General features: G+C 46.0%; 1 protein-coding gene and 1 pseudogene across 1 annotated transcript in view; one reads left to right on the top strand and one right to left on the bottom strand.

Annotated features, from left to right (window-relative positions):
* The window catches only part of Mipep (mitochondrial intermediate peptidase), a 125,882-nt gene that overhangs the window by 19,659 nt on the left and 89,377 nt on the right, over positions 1 to 16,846 (bottom strand). Inside the window, exon 18 of the mRNA XM_051160657.1 lies at positions 13,644 to 13,717. Coding sequence (XP_051016614.1) covers positions 13,644 to 13,717 — 74 coding nt within the window. The remainder of the gene's footprint in view (positions 1 to 13,643; positions 13,718 to 16,846) is intronic.
* Positions 7,622 to 8,485, top strand: LOC127201953 (E3 ubiquitin-protein ligase RNF170-like; annotated as a pseudogene).

Here is a 16,846-nt window from a genome sequence, read left to right as displayed (position 1 = left end):
ACTGCATCTATTTATAATGTGTGGTGCACAAGTGCACACATATGCACACACAGGACAGAGGATAACCTGTTGGAGTTGATCTCTCCGTTATGCCACGTGGGCTCCAGGGATTGAACCAGGTTACCAGGCTTGGAGGCAGATGCCCCTACCTGCTAAGCACGCCAATCAGGGGCCAAGCATGCAAACAGAAGCCAGTGGGGACATTTCATATTTGAACCTTAAAGTCATACATTTAACAAATCTCTCCTGGAGGCTGTGATCTCACTGAGCCCTATGACAGGGCTGTAAATATGACGAAGAACAAGATGCCAGTTTAGAACTCAGAGAGCTCAGACTTCACTGAGGGCAGAGACTATGATAAACTAGGCTGGTAAACTGATACACATTATATTACGTCAGAGTGAACAGGGTAAGGTGGTTCAGAGGTGGGGGAGACTTCTCTCACTACAGAAAGAAGTACAGAGAGTCTACGTAAACCTTTGAACAACCTATCACATGTCATAAAAAAAAAGACTGGCTTCCAGCATCAGTTTTCTTTGGCATGACAGAACTGTTAAAAAGCACCTTGTCCTAGCCAGGCATGCAACAGACACCTGCATCCCCAGCACTCAGGAGGTAGGAGACAACCTCCAGGCCAACTCAGACTGCACATTAAGACCTAGGTACAAGCTGGGTGTGGTGGCACACAATCCCAGCACTAGAAAGGCAGAGGCAGGTGGATCTCTGTGAATTCAAGACCAGCCTGGTCTACAAAGTGAGTCCAGGACAGTCAAGGCTACACAGAGAAATCCTGTCTGGGGGTGAGGGTAGGGAGGACTAGGTAAGAAACAAAACCACCATCACTAACGGCATCTTACCTCCTCATGTTTAATTTCTCTATGTGAGGGGGTTTCCTAAGTCAATCCCAGTCCAGTCCAGGGCAGGCCCTCAGGAGCCCAGGCACAGGGCCTCTGAGCATGTTCTGGCATCTGCTGAGGCTGGGCCTCCATCCCCGAGGGCACAGATGCTGGCTCAGACAGGCAAAACTTGTCATATGTTAATGCTTATCTCTTCTTGAAAATTCCACTTGATTAAAAAATTAAAAAGCAAATAGACATTAAAAAATAAACTTTGAATACTAAGCATCCAAAGGCAGCATTGTGCCTCCTGAGCATGCCAGCTTCCTGCCATAATGCCAATATCTGGGGATTATTCAAGGCTGCATGATTAAAAGTTAACTGCATGCTTTAAAAACTGGAAATAATAACTACTAACTTTCAGTGCTAAAGAACAAGTAAAATGCCTTTCTTAAACAGCCACGTATACACTGTGACAGCAGGGAAGATCAGGCAGGCTGGTGCTGACCAGTGCCTGTTACCTGGCGCTCTGACTTAGACGTCAGCGGCTCTGCTGACAGCCAGGGCCCGTGGCTCCTCGACGTGGTCATGTTTGTCTTATGCAAACCACACCAGCAGCAAAGCCACACAGCGAGCACATCTGGTTATGTTAGTTAGGTTAGCAACTATTTTACCAAAAAACAAAAACAAAAAACAAAGCCAGAACAAAAATGCTCAGTTCCTGGATGATGCACTGGGAAGACACTAAACTTTTAAGAGGGACTAAACCGTTTGCACCAATTTGAGTAAACGTGCCATCTTGTCAACAGAGGCTGTAATCGGGAGTGGAGCTGGACTTCTGGAAAGCAGGCTCCTCCTGCAGCACTGTTTGGGCGGAAGGGCTTCTGAGAGCCAGGCCCCCCGAGGTTCGTCTTGTAACACGGGTTGAATGCTCACACTTGGCGCTTCTCACTCTGACTCTACACTGTGACTGAACACAAGGGATCAGACCTGGCTCTAGCTCCTTCGTCCCCACTGTGGCATCTCCAGTTTACACTCTGCTGCCCACAGTTCTCAGCTGCCTGCCATAACAACATGGTGGTCTCTCTGGGGTTACAGCCTGGAGCTTACAGAATCACCATAGCATCTCAGTCCCTCAACCCAGTGCCAGGACATGCCAAGTCCATGTCATGAGTATTTTTTACTTTCCTTCCCTCCAAATGCCCATTCTCCTGGCCCTGGGCACAACGGCTTGGGGTTTACTTAACCTTTACCATTGCCCTCTGCTGCACCTGTCCTTGACAGCAAGGGATCCTATCAGAAGTAAGTCTGCCTTAAACACTGATTCCTCAGAGTCCTCAAACAAACGCCCAACAACTCCGTGGGGTCTGCAGAGCCCTGCACAACTGGTGTCTCCCTTCCTGGCTGCATATACATCACATTACTCTAATCACACCTATGTGCCTTTGCCCCCTACTCCACCCTCACATCACAGCCTCGGTCTAATCCCAGTAGCCCATCAATACTGACTCAATTCAGCGATGTGCAGAGTGCTCAGGTGGATGGTATGAACCTGTGCTGGGTGGATGGTGTGAACCTGTGCTGGGTGGATGGTGTGACCTGGTGTCTGGGTGGATGGTGTGAACCTGTGCTGGGTAGATGGTGTGACCTAGTGTCTGGGTGGATGAGTTGAACCTGTGTTGGGTGGATGGTGTGACCTGGTATCTGGGTGAATGGTGTGACCTGGTGTCTAGGTGGATGGTGTGAACCTGTGCTGGGTGGATGGTGTGACCTGTGCTGGGTAGATGGTGTGACCTAGTGTCTGGGTGGATGGGTTGAACCTGTGTTGGGTGGATGGTGTGACCTGGTGTCTGGATGGATGGTGTGAACCTCTGCTGGGTGGACGGTATGACCTGGTGTCTAGGTGGATGGTGTCAACCTGTGATGGGTGGATGGTGTGACCTGGTGTCTGGGTGGATGGTGTGAACCTGTGCTGGGTAGATGGTGTGACCTAGTGTCTGGGTGGATGGGTTGAACCTGTGTTGGGTGGATGGTGTGACCTGGTATCTGGGTGAATGGTGTGACCTGGTGTCTAGGTGGATGGTGTGAACCTGTGCTGGGTGGATGGTGTGACCTGTGCTGGGTAGATGGTGTGACCTAGTGTCTGGGTGGATGGGTTGAACCTGTGTTGGGTGGATGGTGTGACCTGGTGTCTGGATGGATGGTGTGAACCTCTGCTGGGTGGACGGTATGACCTGGTGTCTAGGTGGATGGTGTCAACCTGTGATGGGTGGATGGTGTGACCTGGTGTCTGGGTGGATGGTGTGAACCTGTGCTGGGTAGATGGTGTGACCTAGTGTCTGGGTGGATGGGTTGAACCTCTGCTGGGTGGACGGTATGACCTGGTGTCTAGGTGGATGGTGTCAACCTGTGCTGGGTGGACGGTATGACCTGGTGTCTAGGTGGATGGTGTGAACCTGTGCTGGGTGGATGGTGTGACCTGTGTCTGGGTGCTAGAGTCTTCCATGCCTGGTCCTAAGAAGGCTTTTAAAGAAGACCAAATATCTGGCCAGGTCCCTGGTGGTCAGCACCGTATGCTGCGATGGAGTATCTGTTACAGCTAAAAGGCCAACACACAGAGTGTGACTGATGAAATGTGTGCCTTATTCTCATCACCTCAGCTTTTAATCTAGTGCCTTTTTCTGTCCCAAGTCCCACCCCGCACACTCTGCACTGGTCTTGTCTCTGCAGGCGCCCGTGTCCCTCCTTATCCACGACCTTTAGAGTTTTGCCGAGTGCTGCTCAGGCATGAGGGAGAATGATTTCACAGTGTGAGTTCTCTGAGCTACTCAAGGTCAAATTGAGGATGCGATTTGGGGACAGAAAATCATGGGGGCAGTACACCTCTCCTCGTCAGGGACATAATACCCTCACAACTTGTCACTGCCAGCCATCCCTCATATATGGATGAGATTCCTTCTGCCAAACTCATAAGTACGGTTCCACCTGTTTCTCTTGCTGCCCAGGACACAGTTGGGCTTCCCTGAAAGGCCAGACACTCACCAGCTCGGGGCTCTTCAGCTTTTAGAAAACTATACATATTCTAAACCACAGTAAGTACACTGGACTCTGGTTCATGCTCAGCACAGGACAACTTAGGAAAAACAGAGAACATCAACTGAATAAACATGCCTCATCTTCATGTCTTGTCTTAGCCAAAACCACCCAGAAATGCAACGCTTGATGTGAGCCCAGAAACTCAGTGGGGTGCGGAAGGCACAGCCAGGCCCTTCACCCGCACTCCACAAAGGGCATGGCTGACTGAGAACAGTGACCAGAAGCTTCAGTCACACCCTGTTCACTGGGGGCTCTGGCACTAAATAAGGCGCTTGTTACATGTCTCTTTATATGATCTACGGATGCACTTAAAAACCCACAGGGCCCAACTGTCTGGGAAGCTCTGACTCATTACAGTGTGCACGTGTGCCATGCACACCACTCCACAAGGCAGCAGAAGGGAAGGTGCTTTCAAGTCAAGTTTAACTTTACCTTAGTGGGAGGGGGGGCTGACTTTGACAAGAAACAGCGGCAGGGCGAGGGCCGGAAAACCCTGCTCTTCTGCTGCACTTCCTTCTCCAGTGGGGCAACGGTGCCCATGCCATGGCGCGTCATCGTTGAGGGAGGAGGCCCAGGCTCAGGGTACCTGCTGCCCCCTGGGAGAGCCACTGGGAGACCTGCAGATCGCGGTCTGGCAGCTGGGGCAGCAGAGACGTGAGTGCCTAGCCGTGGGCTTTCACCGATGAACTGGGGCAAATGGCACATACAAGAGGCAGCACTGTGGACTCTCTGGGGCTCCCTAAAGTGGGGTGCTGGCCACTGAGGCTTGTCTGCCTCCTGGGACTGCACATGCCAGCGGGCCAGAGTGGATAAGCAGAGAGGCGACAGACCTTCTCTGAGCTCTCAGAAGTTCCCCTGTTAGTCTCTCTGAGTACCACGCAGAGGCATGAGGCCCCGACAAATGGTGCAGGGGTACACCTGAAACCCATTCTTTGCTCTTCGTGGCAAAAACGGAGCAGCGTTGGTCAGAGAAGCATGGAGCCTGGAGGCAGGTGTGCTGCTTGTCTTCTGCTTTCTAATTCTTCACATTCCAAAGCAGTTAAATACATAAAACACCCATGAAAATGGGACTTTTCTTGGGTGAGTAAAGCCAACTAGATCAAATATGCTTTTGGGTAAGGTGGTCCCCAACTTTCTCTTAGCTGAAAGCTTCAAGCCTTGAGGGTAAAGGAGCCATCTGGAGCAGGCTCAGCTACAGAGGATAACCCTTAGTGCAGCTGCAGCTGAGGCAAAACAAACCATCAGCACCCCCAAATCCAGTCAGAGCAGTCTTCCAGCTGAGTGTGCTGTCCTCGGGCCTTCCCTGCCTCTAAGAAGGCTGAGGTCTGTGGACCTTACTGCAAATTTTGACAGGCTCAGGATTCTTCTCTGGCCACTAGGTTTGACAGCTCTTCCTTGACTGGCCCTGTGTCTCCGGCTTGCTTGTATACTCATATTCAGCCAATCAGGGCTCACCTTAGCAGCTAGCTGTATAAATCTGGGCACTCCGAAGCTGGAAAACTACAGCGGTTGTGGGGGCCATGCCAGAAGACTTCGGAGCCTAGCTTCCAGCCAACTTGCTCATCAGAGAAGAAAGAGTCCCCAGAGTGTCCCCAAACCTGGGGCTTCTGCCCTAGGAAGGGAGCAGGACAGACTGCCTCCAGGATAGGGACAGGGCTGCAGGCACAGGGGATTTGTCCCTGGCGACACTTCTATGACCAAGACCTGCTAGAGTCAGGAGACCAGCTGCTTCTGCTACTGCTGAAGGTGACTCTGCAAGGGACGGCTCTCTGCTGGCACCCAGGAGCCCGCGCGCTTATCTTAGTTAGCACACCCCTGCTACAAAGAGTTGAAACAAGCTTTACCCCACCTGGCCACCTGTTTTACATTGTCTTGTCCCATACAAGGATTGTCTGTCGATCCTGAATTGATATTAAAGCCACCCCCATTTCGCATTCTTGGAGAAGGGTGGGACTAAAGCTGGGTGGAGAAAGAAGTTAGTGGAGAAAGAAGATGGTCTCCCCCAAGTGCTTCACTTGTGTATTACAAAGCTCAGCAACCCTGTCAGTTAAGGACGGGGTGGCCTGAAGTCAGGCCTAATGCCATCCTGGTTTTGGGTGCAGGCCAGGAGCATAGGAGAAAGCAAGAAGCCATTGTGGGTCTTATAAGTCCAACTCTTGAGTGACAACAGGTGTTGTGACTTCCCTTTCATGCAATGAATCTTATGAATCAATAGTAGTATCTGGAGGGAAGACACGCAGGGAAACACTTAAATAGCGCACAAGCAGAGTCGCTCTGCTGGCGGAGGCTCTAACTGGAATCTAAATGCTGCAGCCGTAGCCCACACCAAGGACTTTTTTTATCTCATGAAAATGGAAATTTGAATGTAAAAAGTATTGATTTTTAGGCCGAAGATGTTTCAGACAAAGCACGGAATTTGTACAAGGAGGATGTACCATGGTCTGAGGCTGAGCAGAAAATCAGAGCAGTCAAGAGGACCATGAAGAGAATTAAGTTTTGACTTGTGCTGAAGAGCATGGAAATTAATATTCACATGAGGCCAGGGAAGCACAGACACTGCAAGCAACACGATGCATAACCATGGACAAGGGGTTTCCCCACTGACGTGGGCTGCCCGCACTGGCTGTATGCTACCAGTATGCAACCCATTGCTTCCTATCGGAGCCAATTAATTTCCTCTCTGCCTGGAGCCTGGTTCTCGGGCTCCTCAGAAGCTTGATCTTTGCTGAAGTACCTGGTTTGAATTCTGGCTCTTCTGATCACTACTCTAACAGGAGCAGGGGACTTGGCCTGCTTCATCACCTATAAAATGCAAATAATGACAGTTCCCACCTCAAGAGATTACTAAATAGATTAATTCAACTACCATGTGAGAACCCTTTAAAACAGTTTGAAGGAGAGATAAACCTATTTTTTAGGATCCCAAGTGCGGGATCGGAACGGTCTTGTGAGAGAACAGGTGAGGTTAATCCACTAGAAGAGCAACCACCTCGTGCAGGAGCTTGATTGTTGCCAGCTGAGAAGATCCCGTGAACAGACTCTGGGAGGAGATATATAAATGAGCCCAGAACTGGAGGCAGGGGCTTTTTGGAGACTTGGGATAGTTTTGGCTGTTCATTGCTGCACTTCGAGAGGCTCCTAGAGAGAACCGCTCGAGGGAAGGCTGCGGGGCTCTGGCTCCTGCTGAGGTTCTGGGTTCTGGTTACTCCAGGTTCCAGCAGAAGAAATCCTACTGTTCACGCCAGGAGAATTGTTCCTCAGAACAGATATCCACACGGTTTTGTTATTGTGTCCATTAATCCTTATTTCCTATTGTTTTGGTTATATCGGGTTATAAATGATGTATGCTCCGTCACTAAGTTGTTACTAAAATATATTGGTTAAGAAAATTGAGTATACAAGTGGCGCCCAACGTGGTGTGGGCATCATGGGTAACTTAACTTCTAATGTGGTGGAGGAGGAAGATAGTGGTTTTCAAGAGATACTAATGCTTTTTCAGGGTGTTGGCAAAATCGCAGCTGCTGTTACAAAGTCCTTTCCTGCCTTATATCCAGATGGAATTGTTTGGTTTTGTCTCGGTCTTTTTTTTTTTTTTTTTTTTACTGTATAACATGTTTAAAAGGTTTGGAAGAAAGACCAATAAGATGCCAAAACTGGAAGGGTCAATAAATTCTATCATTCTGCAAAGGATGGCAGAGTTGGCAGTACAACTAGAAAATTTGAAGGTAGAGGTTGAAGCAAATAGAAAACAAATTGCACCATTGTTGATAAAGGAGAAAAACCTGGTAACTGAGAGCAAGTGTTTCCCACAATTGCTGCCCCGCCCTGCTCCTGTGCGACAGCGGTCCTACACCGAAATTACTGTGCAGTCTGCTTACATCAAGCCTCCTTTCCTGTTGAAACAAACTGTGGACATCTCTTTTGTGCTTCCTGCATAGTTGCATACTGGCGATACGGGTCCTGGCTCGGTGCAATCAGTTGTCCTATCTGTAGACAAATGGTAACTCTATTCCTAACGAATCTGGTGAAGATGATCAGTCTCAGGGTGTTATAGGATTGCGTCAAGATGTGGTGGCGCACGCCTTTAATCCCAGTGCTTGGGAGGCAGAGGTAGATGGATCTATGTGAGTTCTAGGTCAGCCTGGTCTACAAAGCAAGTCCAGGACAGCCAAAGCTACACAGAGAGACCCTGTCTCGAAAATCCAAAAGAAAAAAAGATGTTAATGATTATAACTGGAGATTCTCAGGGCAGCCTAGATCTATTATGGAAAGAATCCTGGACCTCCCCAGCTTACTGAGACATGCACTCAGGGAAGTGTTTTCAGTTGGGATCTCTTCTGGATGTTCTGCATTAGGATAATGCTTTGTTTAATGGGAGCTTTTTTCTATCTAATATCACCTCTAGATTTTGTACCTGAAGCCTTGTTTGGAATTCTGGGCTTTCTAGATGATTTCTTTGTTATCTTTTTGTTGCTTATCTACATCTCTATTATGTATCGAGAAGTGATAACCCAAAGACTGACTAGATGAAAAAAATTAGTTTACTAGAATATCTGAGCTTATTTGTAAAATCAAACAAAAGGATCCACGGCAGTATCAACCACCCAAATCTTATCTTACGTGCTTAAAGCATTTGGTTATCATGTGACAAAATGTTTAAAGACACACAAAGCATTCTGCCATGCTGGGGATTAAAAATTGCTGTAGAAAAAGTACAAAGAGGAGATTCAATTACCTATTTAGGCTATAAGATAACTGAAAAAAAATTAGACCCCAAAAGGTACAGATCTGTAGAGATCAATTGCAAACGCTAAATGATTTTCAAAAATCAATGGGCGACATTAACTGGTTAAGGCCTACAATTGGACTAGCTACTTATGAGTTAAGTAATTTATTTCAAATGTTACAAGGGGATTCAGATTTAAACAGTCCAAGGTGTTTAATGGCTGAAATAGAAAAGGAGTTAATTTTGGTAGAGCAAAAACTGCAGAAGGCACATGTGGATAGAATTGATCCTAAATTTGGTTGCATTCTGGTTATTTTGCCTTCAAAACATTCATCTACTGGGCTCCTTATGCAAAGGGAAGACAGGATCATTGAATGGGGTTTTCTAGCAAATAAGGTAAGAAGTTGAAGATATATATGGAAAAATTTTCTGAGTTGATTACAAAGGGAAGAATAAGATTGCGTCAACTAGCAGGGATAGACCCTGCGGAAACTGTGGTGCCTGTTACTAATTCTGAAATCATGTCACTATGGGTAATTAATGAAGAATGGCAAATGGGCTTGTAGCAACTATTTGGGAGAAATTAATAACAAATACTTGAAAAGCAAACGTATACAATTTATAAAGAAAACTAAGTGGATCCTTCCAAGTATTGTAAAGAGGACATCAATATCAGGGGCACCCACCTTCTATATATGGATGATAATAAGATGGGTATGGCTGGTTATAAGTCTGATAAAATGACTAAGGTGATCAAAAGCCCATTTACTTCCATCCAAAAATCAGAATCATATGCAATCCTCATGGTACTGTTAGATTTTCTGGAATCTCTTAATATAATCACTGACTCTCAGTATGCAGAAAGAGGCATTCTGCATACAGAAACTGCTGAATTTACTCCTGATAACTGAATTGACTACATTGCTTATAGAACTGCAACAAGTTATCCGAAGTAGAAATTATCTCTTGTATATTACTCATATTCAATCCCATACAAGTTTACCAGGTCCACTGGCACAAGGAAATGAGGAAATCGGCCAATTATTAATAGGGAATGTGCTTGAAGCCTCAAAATTTCATGAGAAACATGTTAACAGTAAGGGTTTGAAGAAAAGGTTCCCTATCACTTGGCAACAAGCCAGAGAAATAATTAATAGGTGTCCTACGTGTTCATTGTATAATCAAAACCCTTTACCTGCTGGAGTTAGCCCTAGGGGGTACAAAAAGGAATGAAATCTGGCAGATGGATGTGTCTCATTTTGCAGAATTTGGAAAACTAAAATATATACATCATACTATCAATACCTATTTGGAATTTAGATGGGCAACTGCCCTAAATTCTGAAAAGGCTGATTATGTAATTACTCATTTATTGGAAATAATGGCAATTATGGGAATACCTGCACAAATAAAAACTGATAATGCTCCTGCCTATATCTCCCTTAAGATGAAGAAATTCTTTACATGTTATAATATTAAACATATTACTGGTATACCACACAATCCAACAGGGCAGGCAGTTGTTAAAAGAGCTAATCGTACTTTAAAAGAGATGCTTATTAAACAAAAAAGAAGGGTAAAGAACCCCCAGGGCAGATTAAATAATGCTTTGTTGACTTTAAGTTTTCTGAATGTTGGTGCTGAAGGGAAAACAGCATCTGAGAGACACTGGGTATAGAAAAAACTGAGGAAGTAGGACAACCAATTTACTATCAAGACTTAATGAGCATGGACTGGAAACCTGCAACAAACTTGAGGTGGGGCCGAGGCTATGTCTATATTTCTACAGGGAGTGAAAAAATATGGTTGCTGACAAAACTTATAAAGATTAGATCTGACCAGGAAAGACCTCTTAGTACATAATACATGAATATGTTCATATAGCAAGGGAATAATAAAGGAGATCTGGTCAATATAACATGACACTCTTTCTTACAGCTTGGATATTACAGCTCAGACAGATGTATAACAACATTGCTGGCTTACACCTGCTCAAAAATAGGGCAGATGTTTATCTTTAAATAATTTGTACACCTTGAATATTCCATACATATACATAGAAAAGTATTTATATTAATACTTGTTAAAGTTTGCTTATTTTCAGAGCAAATAGGCAGATAATTATGAAGACAAAGCAGGTAGCCCAGTGATTCAACATCAGAGACTGCGTCAGCTGCTGTTTCCTCAAGAAACTGCATGCACATCAACTGTAAAAAGGGCTAGCCCCAAGGATCGATCCACAAAAGACTAGACAAAACAGGTGCAGCTGGCTTTTGCAGCACGTGGCCAATATCTTATTTTTCTAAGGGTACCCAAAAAGATGCTTTCCCCCCAAACAGAACAACGCCCCATTCCCAATAGGTGGGATAGTAGTTTTTGGCGGGTTATCAATGCTCATTTTTGCCTAGGGGGGTTAGTTGTAAGTTAGTAAAAGTTTCATTTAGGGATTTCTTTCTTCTATCCTTCTTTCTCTCTTATTTTTCTATCTTATCTAATATTAGGGGGAAAGGGGGGGAAGGGAAGGAGATAAAGGAGGATATAGATTTATAGAATAAAAAGTAGATTATTGAATATACTAGCCTCAAATCATTTGCATTGGTATTCAAATATTTCACATTGGTATTATAGATTTATGGAAATTTACGATTGTTTTCCTTTTTCAACTATTGCTTTATGTATTATATATGGTATGTTAATGGAAACTTAAATTGTATATTGTATGTTGGTAAAAACATAAGATCACTTTGTTTGACACTTATTTAATGTATTATACATGTACAACTCATTTTTAAAGTTGAAAAATAGCTGTTATAACTTGTTCAGGATGGTTGGAAATAGAAATTGGTAGTTGGTCACTTATAAATCTTACTAGATACTAAATTACTTAATTATAAAATAAGCTTTATTTATATTTTTGTATGTGTTTTCAAAGGAATAGATAGATGATAGGCAGAATAGACAGATGGTCTTCAAACACTTCAGAGATCCACAGAAAATGGCATTTAATAATAAAGGGCTTTTATGACAGAGAGACATCCGTTCCTGGCTGGGCCTCCAGTCTAATTATGCAGGCATCAAGAAACGATAGTGGCAGATAGCCGCTGCACTGAGGAACTGTGCTTATCTCTACCACTGATGACACAGAATGACCGTCTGATATGATCAAGCCTGATACTGAGAGACTGGCTGCCCAGCCTTGCAGAGACCAGGTGGGCCAGTCCTTCAGGATTCCTACTTCAGAGCAGTCTCTGAGATGCTTTGAGCTGGCTGGCTGAAGGTGGGATGCACCTACAATGGAGAGAAACTTGTGACAGTCCAGAAGCAGTCTGTCAGATGCCTTGGGCCGGCTGGCTGAAGACTGTGGATGCCCCAACGATGGAGAGGAACTTGTCACTGTCCAGACAGTCAGCTCTCTGTCCTGTCAATACTTTTGGAAGTCGCTTGCTTGCACTTCCTTCATATTAGATAGTTTTTCCTTCTGGGGTCTCTGATGGGGTTGAAGACTAGATAGCCACAGTATTATTATAGGTTTAGTTAAAAGAATCAGTAGTATAGGATAGTGGAATAATTTCTTAAAAATTGTTAACTACAAATGGACTGGTCCTTATAAATGTTGATTTAATGGATAATTCTTATTTTGTTGTATATAGCTTATTTTATTAAATAGAAAGGGGGAGATAAAGGAGAGATAAACCTGTTTTTTAGGATCTCAAGTGCAGGATCGGAACAGTCTTGTGAGAGAACAGGTAAGGTTAATCCACGAGAAGACGAACCATCTCGTGTGGGAGCTTGATTGTTGCCAGCTGAAAAGATCCCAGTGAACAGACTCTGGGAGGAGATATATAAATGAGCCCAGAACTGGAGGCAGGGGCTTTTTGGAGACTTGGGATAGTTTTGGCTGTTCATCGCTGCACTTCGAGAGGCTCCTAGAGAGAACTGCTCGAGGGAACGCTTCAGGGCTCTGGCTCCTGCTGAGGTTCTGGGTTCTGGTTACTCCAGGTTCCAGCAAAAGAAATCCTGCTGATTGTGCCAGGAGAATCGTTCCTCAGAACTGATATCCTTACAGTTTTCTTATTGTGTCCATTAATCCTCATTTCCTATTGTTTTGGTTAGTCAGGTTATGAGTGACCTATGCTTGGTTACTAAGTTAATGAAATATATTGGTTAAGAAAATTGAGCCTACAACAGTTCTAGCCAGGCATGTGGTAGTGCATGCCTACAGTACCAGCTATTTGAAAGGCTGGAGGGGGCTGCTTTGGTTTAAGACCAGCCAGGGCAACATAGGCAGACCCTATTGCAAGGGAAAGTCACACAGAAACAGTTTCAGACGAAGCAAAGATCGAGAAGGGCCAATAAGGAGTAAAGAGGACATGAAGGCAAGATCAGCATGTGGTCTTATTAGAAGCAGGCACCTTCTAATTATTAGAAGCATGGCATGTTCAGTGGTGCAGGGTGCCATAATGTCAGCAGGTACTGAGCAGAGGGAGCCTAAACAGGCACCGCAAGTCCCCACCCAAGCCATGCAGGATGCTCACAGGTCGGCCTCTACCCTGGCGCTAGCAAGCAGGCCTGGCACATGATAGTACGCACACACCTGATGAGCACGTGGCCCACTCATTTGCTACAATGAAACAGCACATCCCCAATTGTGGGAATAATTTCCTAGGGCAATTTCATTGAACAGCCCAAAGTCCTACCTATGATTCTAACTATCAATATATTGAGAGTATTCATGAAGAAGCACATCTTCCTATATGTATCTGTGAGAACATTCAATGAAAACTCATGATGGTCACTTCTGTCTACAATTAACATTTGTCAGTTATATGGGAAAACAAAATTTTGATACTGTAAAAAGATGCTTTAATTAGGCTACAATTTATTCAAGAGACCAACATTCTGAAAGCTGACGCTATATCATATAACCTTAAAGACTGAAAACAAAGCCCAAGTCCCAGAGGAGATGCAGCACTGGCCGAGCCTACCTTGCACCATGAGCATGGGCTTCTTGCCCCCGCCGTGAGCTAACATCTCTCTGCGGTAGCGCTCCCCAGCAGCCCTGGAGAAGAGAATCTGTTACCACACTGAGCATACAGTCTGTGTGACCCCATCCATGTTTTGAACTCTGGGGTCATCTTATACTTAAAAACAAGGTATTAATGTTTTTATATCTTATGCAAAATATAGTACTTTTAACACAACCAACTACTCACTTTAATGAGATGAGGTACCATTTTTGGTGTGGTGCTGGCAAATGAACCTAAGGCTTTGAACATGCTAGATGAGTGTTCTACCACTGAGCTACATAAATTTTGATATTATTTTCATTCCACTTGAATATTTCTTTTAATAATAGGTAATTCTGATTCTAACTGGACTTGTGTGTATGTGTGTGTTCACACGCATGCACATGGCATGTGCAAGTGTGTATGCATGTGCAAGTCAGAAGTCAGATGACTTCCCAGCTGCTCTTCACCTTATTTGTGAGAGCCTTCCACTGACTAGTGCTCCATGACTCAGCTAGGCTGGACGGCTAGTGAGCTCTTGGGATGTGCCTATGGTTACCCCCCTGGTGCTGGGATGTGCCTATGGTTACGCTCCTGGTGCTGGAATGTGCCTATGGCTACGCTCCTGGTGCTGGGATGTGCCTATGGCTACGCTCCTGGTGCTGGGATGTACCTATGGTTACCCTCCTGGTGCTGGGATGTGTCTATGGTTACCCTCCTGGTGCTGGGATGTGCCTATGGTGACACTCCTGGTGCTGGGATGTGCCTATGGCTACGCTCCTGGTGCTGGGATGTGCCTATGGCTACGCTCCTGGTGCTGGGATGTGTCTATGGTGACCCTCCTGGTGCTGGGATGTGCCTATGGCTACGCTCCTGGTGCTGGGATATGCCTATGGCTACGCTCCTGGTGCTGGGATGTGCCTATGGTTACCCTCCTGGTGCTGGGATGTGCCTATGGTTACCCTCCTGGTGCTGGGATGTGTCTATGGCTACGCTCCTGGTGCTGGGATGTGCCTAGGGTTACGCTCCTGGTGCTGGGATGTGTCTATGGTTACCCTCCTGGTGCTGGGATGTGCCTATGGCTACACTCCTGGTGCTGGGATGTGTCTATGGTTACCCTCCTGGTGCTGGGATGTGTCTATGGTTACCCTCCTGGTGCTGGGATGTGCCTATGGTTACCCCCCTGGTGCTGGGATGTGCCTATGGTTACCCTTCTCGTGAGGACAGCAGCCCAGGGCACTGTATCTGTTTCCACCTGTGTGCTGGAGACCCGGACTTCTAGACAGCATCTTTTTTGTTTTGTTTTGTTTTTTGGGACAGAGTTTCTCTGTTTTTAGCTCTGGCTGTCCTGGAACTCATTCTGTAAACGAGGCTGGCCTCGAACTCATAGAAGTCCACCTGCCTCTGCTTCCCAAGTGTCATGAACCCTAAGGCAAAAGCAGAAAGTGCTCAGAGGCAGGGCCTTTCCAGAGCAAGATGTGAAGAGGGTTTGGCCAGCCTCTGACCTGGTTGTGGGGGAGAGGAGGCAGTGACCCTCCTTCTGGCCATGGGAGATAGCACCCTTCTCCCAAATCAAAGCCCTCCTCTGTGGCTTCCCCTGGCACGCCTCTGTTCTGGTACCCTGAGCCCCATGGAACCCCATGAGTCTGGCTCTTGGCTAGAAGGATACTTTAGTTCAGGCCTGGAGGCTGAGGAGAAAGAATCGTGAATTCTCAAACAAAACAAAACAAAACCAATACAACAAGAGAAAGAAAAAAGGACAGACAGCAGTTAGGAATTTGCTAGTCCAGAGAGTACTTTTACAAGCTAACTTTTACATGATCATAAAAGTACAGCAGCTACGTGTCTAGGCAAGAATTCACATATAACCAACACAGAAATGTTTGGAGATGTCTTTTTATTAGCATGTGGTTCCTTCAAACAAAATGACATTTTGTCCTTTTTATAGAAATCCTTAGTCAAGAGCTGCCACCCCCGAAGCTGATTTACTGTAGTCAAGTTTGGCTGTAGACTCTTTGGAAATTGTTAGTCTGTAAATAGACCAAGTGTCTGCAGTATGCAAAGGGCAGGAGACAAAATAAAATGTGGGTGCCACGTTGTAAAACAGTAAAAGGTCCTGTGACGTCAGATCCAAGGTTGAAAGATTCTGGCACTGAATGTAGTAACTAACTTCTGAGATTGTCTAGATCCATGAAACTGTAGGGAAAGCAGAGCAGTCTAGAAGGAGTGTGCAGGGACAAAGTGGTGGTGGGGGAGGCCCACAGGATCTCTTAGTCCACGCACTGTCCCACCCTCCCACCCCTAGCCTTAGTGCACTTTTAGGGAAAGCCAGCTCTGCCCAGCTGCTCGAAGGCTACCTGTAGTTGAGAGGCTGTGTGTTATGATTTAAAAACTAAGATAGTAAGGTGATAAGAGAATAAGATGCCAGGCAACAGATATTATATGAGGCTTATTAAGTGAGTATGGGGAGAGAAGAAAAGGAGGGAGGGGTACCCCAGAGAGAGACAGAGACAGAGGAAGAGGAAGAGGGGGTCAAGAGGGGAAGCGGGGGAGAGCGGTACGAGGTAGGACTGTCCTTTTATATAGCCCTGGGCAGGGCCATGCCCCCGTGGCAGGTAAGCAATGCTATCACAGGTAGGCAGGCTGAAGCAGGATTCTAACAGTGTGTGTGTAACAGAAAAGCGGCAGAGCCGATAGCCATCTCCTGGAACTGCCCGAGGAGTGTCAGCGATGTCTCCTTGGGTGGTGAGGAGACAAGTGCTCTAAGGACTATGACATCAGGCTGTAATTACTGGTTTGCTTTCAAAGGAAGCTCCTTCTAAGGAATGCAGAGGCCAGAGTCACAGAGCCTCTGGGCTCCTACTGTTACAAGGTCCTGTGAGGACACCAGGAGGCACTGAAGCGGAGACAAAGCATGAGATGCTCTTTTTGACCTCTACGAGGCCCACCCCTTGACCTATGGCTAGAGGACAGGCCAGCAGCCCCCATCCGCACGCTCGGCGGCCAGGTCTGGCTGTGTGTTCTGGGAAGGAGTGGATTTGATGTTCTTCCCACTTTTGCACAGTCACTACAAGGGGCACATTTGCCACTAATCTACTGATTGTGGCTGCTGAGAGTGGCCCAGAAATTCATGTCTTCAACATTATACCAAAATGGTCAGTGCTGGTCTAAACCACTGGTCA

Source organism: Acomys russatus, chromosome 18 (assembly GCF_903995435.1).
Source record: "Acomys russatus chromosome 18, mAcoRus1.1, whole genome shotgun sequence".
In the NCBI taxonomy this organism is placed as follows: Eukaryota; Metazoa; Chordata; class Mammalia; order Rodentia; family Muridae; genus Acomys; species Acomys russatus.
Note: the sequence above shows the minus strand (reverse complement) of the source record. Positions and strands in the feature narration are given on the sequence as shown.